At 46.3% G+C, this 5,567-nt stretch overlaps 1 protein-coding gene across 2 annotated transcripts in view; it reads left to right on the top strand.

Annotated features, from left to right (window-relative positions):
• The window catches only part of Notum (notum, palmitoleoyl-protein carboxylesterase), an 8,158-nt gene extending 6,863 nt beyond the window's left edge, over positions 1 to 1,295 (top strand). For both annotated transcript variants that reach the window (XM_029545555.1, XM_029545554.1), the window contains 2 exons: positions 289 to 336; positions 574 to 1,295. In XM_029545555.1, coding sequence (XP_029401415.1) covers positions 289 to 336; positions 574 to 880 — 355 coding nt within the window. In that variant the 3' untranslated portion in view covers positions 881 to 1,295. The remainder of the gene's footprint in view (positions 1 to 288; positions 337 to 573) is intronic.
• The last annotated feature ends 4,272 nt before the right edge of the window (positions 1,296 to 5,567 follow it).

The following is a 5,567-nucleotide window of genomic DNA, read 5'->3' as shown; positions in this document are numbered from 1 at the left end:
AGAGACAGAGAGACAGAGACAGAGACAGAGACAGAGAGAGAGGAATAGGGCGGACGATCCATGTACTTAATATAGCCTTCTGCTACTGCCTAGCCGACTCTAGCTGGACGAGGTATACATGCAACTGGTTTGGGAAGCCCAAAGGGCAAGGGTCAGCATGAAGCATGTGGGTACAGGAGCCAAGGCCAGAGCAGTTGAGAAGCTGGCCAAACACAGCAAAAGGAAGGGCTGTTTATCTGGAAAAGTTTCTGCTGTGGATAGGATTCAAGCTGATTATCTCCCTACCAGGGCCAGCTTTGCCCCTGCCTGCCTGTCACATGAGATCATCATACGGAGGTCAGTGTCTCCCACAGGTTCTAGGTGGCTTACATCTGTAGTATTAAATCCGTATGCCTTTAAGCCCTTCCCAAAGCAGTAGATGCCTTTCCATGAGACCCTTCGGGAGGCTCTGCATAAAGTGTTTCTTTCTGGGCCCTCCAAAGCCACTATACCAGCAGTGTGGCTGGACTGAAATGTAGCTCCAAACAATGACAGCAATGGCTTTGACAACCCACCCCTGGGTTCTCTCTACAGCTATTGGACAGACGTCCAGGTGAAGGGGACTTCACTGCCCCGGGCACTGCACTGCTGGGACCGGAGCTTCCACGACAGCCATAAGGCCAGCAAAACCCCCATGAAGGGCTGCCCTTTCCACCTGGTAGACAGCTGCCCCTGGCCCCACTGCAACCCCTCGTGCCCTACCATCCGGGACCAGTTTACAGGGCAAGAGATGAACGTGGCACAGTTCCTTATGCACATGGGCTTCGATGTGCAGACAGTGGCTCAGCAGCAGGGGATGGAGCCCAGCAAGCTGCTGGGGATACTGAGTAGTGGGAACTAGAAGGCGTGGTACTGAGGGGCTGGCCCACTCGCCGCCCTTCACCTCGACTTCTAGGTCCTTCTGCCTCTCCCAGGACCCACCTGGGTGTGGATGCCTGACTGCCTATTCTCTCCCACTGCCTGGCTAGAGGAGTGGTCTGCCCTGAGTCCAGGGACACTTTCCACCCCGTATCTGTTTCCCTAGCCCCCAGCCCAGCTTGGGGAGGGAGCCAGAAGCAAATCAAGCACTGGATCCCTGAGCCGGTCAGCCGGTCGGTTCAGACAGTCCCTCCCGGCCCCCAACTGATCATGTGCTTTTGTATTATTTTATAAAGTGACTTTTTTATTACTTTAATTTTTAAAAAATGGAAATTAAGAAATATATGATGAATGATATTGTTTTGTAACATATTTTTCTTAATAATTAAAAACAAAAAAACAAAACCAGAAGCTCACCCTGAGCCTTGTTTATTTGAAGAGCCAGTTTACTCATTTTGCATGCATTCCTAGTACAGTGTGGGACCTGAAGAGGGACCAGAGGGACTCTAACCTCTGATACCTTCTTGGATGTTCGGGAACCTCCACTTCACATGTTAGCCCCCTTCTTAAGGAGGCCCCATTCATTCATTCATTCATTCATTCATTTATTCATTTAGCAGATATCTAGTTCTCAAGGTTTGTGATTGCAACTCATTTTGATTTTTTTTAAAGCCAATTTCTCTTTTTAAAAGATTTATTTATTATTATACATAAGTACACTGTAGCTGTTTTTTATGACACACAAGAAGAGGGCATCAGATCTCATTACAAGTGGTTGTAAGCTGCCACGTGGTTGCTGGGATTTGAACTCAGGGCCTTCTTACCCACCGAGCCATCTCACCAACCCTTTTTTAAAAAGATTTATTTATTTTATGCATATGAGTACACCACCATTGCTCTCTTCAGACACACCAAAAGAGGGCACCAGATCCCATTACAGATGGTTGTGAGCCACCGTGTGTTTGCTACCATGTGGTTGCTGGGAATTGAACTCAGGACCTCTGGAAGAGCAGTCAGTGCTCTTAATCACTGAGCCATCTCTCCAGCCCCATGTTTTTCTTTTTAGAATTATTTTATGTGTATGAGTGTTTTGCCTGTGTGTATGTGTGTGCACAATGTGCATGGCTGGTGTTCACAGAGGTAAAGGAGGGCACCAGGCATCCTGGAACTGGTGGGTACTGGAAAGATGGCTTAGTTGGTAAAATGCTCAATATATAAACATAAGGATCAGTTGAGTGTGGTGGCAAACTCCCTTAATCCCAACACCTGGGAGGCAGGAGCAGGTCGGTTTTGAGTTTCAGGACAGTCAGGACTACACAGAGAAACCTTGTCTTGAAAAACAAAACAAACAAGCAAAAAACAAACATGATGACCAGAGTTTGTTCCCTAGTACCCATATAAGAAGTTGGGTCCGGGCAGTGGTGGTGCACACCTTTAATCCCAGCACTTGGGAGGTAGAGGCAGGTGGATTTCTGAGCTTGAGGCCAGCCTGGTCTACAAAGTGAGTTCCAGGACAGCCAAGGCTACATAGAGAAACCTGTCTCGAAAAACCAAAAAAAAAAAAAAAAGTTGGACACGGTGGCACATAATAGATGTAATCTGAGCTTGGGGGAGCGAAGAAGAAAAGCGGGTCCCAAGGGCTTGTTGGCTAGCCAGCTTGACCTAATCAAGAGTCCCAGGTTCCAGTGAAAGAGAGACTGTGTCAAAAAGAACATAACAAGGGGTGGGGCTCACCTTTAACCCCAGAAGACAGAGGCAGGCAGATCTCTGTAAGTTCAAGGCTAGCCTGGTCTACAGAGTGAGTTCCAGAACAGCCAGAGATCTACACGGAAAAAAAAAACCTGAATTGAAAAACAAAAACAAAACAAAACAAAACTTAGGAAATGCCTAGTTAGATTTCACATAAGGGTCCAGAGCTACGGTTAGCATTTAAGAGCAGTAGCTATTCTTCCAGAGGAACAGTGTTGCATTCCCTGCACCCACATAGGGACTCACAACCATCTGATACTCTAGTTCCAAGTCTGATGCCCCCTTCTGGTTTCCAATGGCTGCTGCATGCACATGGTACACATGAACCGAGATGCGGTTCTTGGTTGTCAACTTAACTCCATAGGGGAATTGCCTGAAACTCACTGTGAGGGTTTGTTTGTTGAGACATGGCTTCTCCGTGTATCCTTGTCTGTCCTGGAACTCACTCTGTAGATCAGGCTGTCCTCTGCCTGAGGGATTAAAGACACGACAGTACTGGGATTAGAGACATGGACCACCACTATCTGCTATGAGGATATTTCAAGTGGAAAGACCCACTTTTAATCCAGATCTTCTGAGATGGGAAGATCCACTTTTAATTCGGGCACACCTTCTGGTCGCGCAACCCTTATAAAGGACATGGGAGAAGGAAACTTGTTCTCTTCACCTGTATACCCTCACTCTTCGCTGGCTGGGAGATTATTTCTTCCAAGATTCTGGTGTATACTGAAGACCAGCCTGAACATCCAGCCCTGATGTGGACTTTACATTGGTAGACAGCCATTGTTGGGCTTAGTTGGGTCCCCGCCTTCAAACTGCTCTAATAAAGTCTAAATATGTAATTTTTAAAACAAACAAGCAAACAGGCCCGAAGACTGAGGGGAACACTGCACCTCAGTAACACATGGTGTGTTTAGAGAATCCCATGAACAAGTATGCTAGATCTGATGATCAATATTTCCATTTGCAGAGCACACTGTCCATGAGAAGCGTCCATGATGCAAAGAGGCTTGGGAAGACTGATAAGAGGACACATAAGTAGGGTACCCCGTACATCTTTATGGTTGACCTCCATATGAGCCAGATATGCAGTCACAAATGATGTTCCCTCCTTAGTCCTCCTGCTAGAAGCTTTCAGTTTAGACTCAAGTCCTGTGGCACACACTGAAGTACAGTCTGTCAAGCCCTTGGCTTGGACTCTTGAAACACCAGTTACCAGTGTCACTGTAACAGGGCCCCAGACCTTAGCACAACAGACTCCATGATGGAAGTACCATTCAGGCTGTAAAACTCAGCACCACCCACCAAAACTAAAACAGAGACCTAATCCATCAAACCCCACAGCCCTGGGAAAGCCTCTAAATATATTAACCTGGCTTTTTGGCTTCTGTAGTTCCACTGCTGGCTAACTGTTCTTTTTAACTGAAGAACATCAACCCAGGACATGTTTTTGTGCTTAAAAGTTTACCCTGAGAAAGGCTGTGGACTGCACTGGGATCCTGAACACCCAGTGTAGTTGCCAGCCAGCTAATAAAGGCTTTCTGTTGGCTTAAACCCATGACTGAGAAGTCTTCTCTGGTGGATGTCCCACTACAGTCACAAAGTACAAAACAAGGGGGTGGCTCATTCCAGGATAAAACACAGTGAACCATGAAAGTCGGGTGCAGAATCTAATTCCTGATCAGATGTGGACAGACAGGCTTAGAAAGGCACTCAGGGCCAGGCGGTGGTGGCGCATGCCTTTAATCCCAGCACTTGGGAGGCAGAGGCAGGCGGATTTCTGAGTTCGAGGCCAGCCTGGTCTACAAGGTGAGTTCCAGGACAGCCAGGGCTATACAGAGAAACCCTGTCTCAAAAAACCAGAAAAAAAAAAAAAGAAAGGCACTCAGGAATAAGTGGGGAACCTGAGCACCAGTGTGTTTCAAGAGATTGTCCTGAACTCCTTTTGTATTTTATGTGTATGGATGTTTTGCCAACAGTTATGTCTTTGCACCACACATACTCCTAGTGCCAGAAAATGGCATTGGTATCCCCTAGGACGGGGTTACAGAAAGTTGTGAACAGTCATGTGGGTGCTGGGAATCGAACCCCAGGCTTCTTCGAGAGCAGGCAATGTTCTTAACTGTTGAAAGATTTTTCTAACTCTCTGTCCAGAAACTTTTGAGTGGATTCTCTAGGGGAATAGCCATGTGCTCAGGAGATGCCTATGGACATATTAGCAGAATTAATTAATTGTGAGAGCAAATCATAAAATATTAGCAATTCTTCTGCTGACCGTGGAGCTCAGTGGGAAAGCTTTTGTCTGGTGTCACTGAGGCCCAATATTCTGTCCACAGCCCCATAAACAAACTCAGTCTTGGTTCTAGGGGAAAGGCACACAGAGGCTTGTTGGGCCATTTTTGACTCTCCTGTAGATTTGATATTTTTCTTTGGCCGGTTGAAGAGTATGCTTAGCACACAGTAGACATGTTTGATTCTAGGTAAAAAGTCTTGGGATTTTCCTTCTCTTTTCTTTTATTGACTGGACTTGAGCAGGCACCAATTTTGTAGCTGTAAATTTTTTTTTCACAAAGGAAAAACTTAAAAAGAGGGGGCTGGAGAGATGACTCAGCAGTTAGGAGCACTGGCTGCTCTTCCAGAAGACCTGGGTTTGGGTCCCAGCATCCATATTGCAGATTACAACCCTGGCGCACATATATACAGGCAGGCAAAACACTCATAGACACAAGACAAAAATAAATAAATCTAAGCTAGGTGTTGGTACATCCCTTTACTCCCAGAACTATGAAGGCAGATTGGATCTCTGTGGATTTAAAACCAACCTAGTCTACACAGTGAGTTCCAGGACAGTTAGAGCTACATAGAGAGTCTCAAAGAAATGAGGAAGAGAAAGAGGAGAAGAGGAGGAGGAGGAGGAGGAG

This window comes from Mus pahari, chromosome 14, assembly GCF_900095145.1.
Source record: "Mus pahari chromosome 14, PAHARI_EIJ_v1.1, whole genome shotgun sequence".
Classification (NCBI taxonomy): domain Eukaryota; kingdom Metazoa; phylum Chordata; class Mammalia; order Rodentia; family Muridae; genus Mus; species Mus pahari.
Note: the sequence above shows the minus strand (reverse complement) of the source record. Positions and strands in the feature narration are given on the sequence as shown.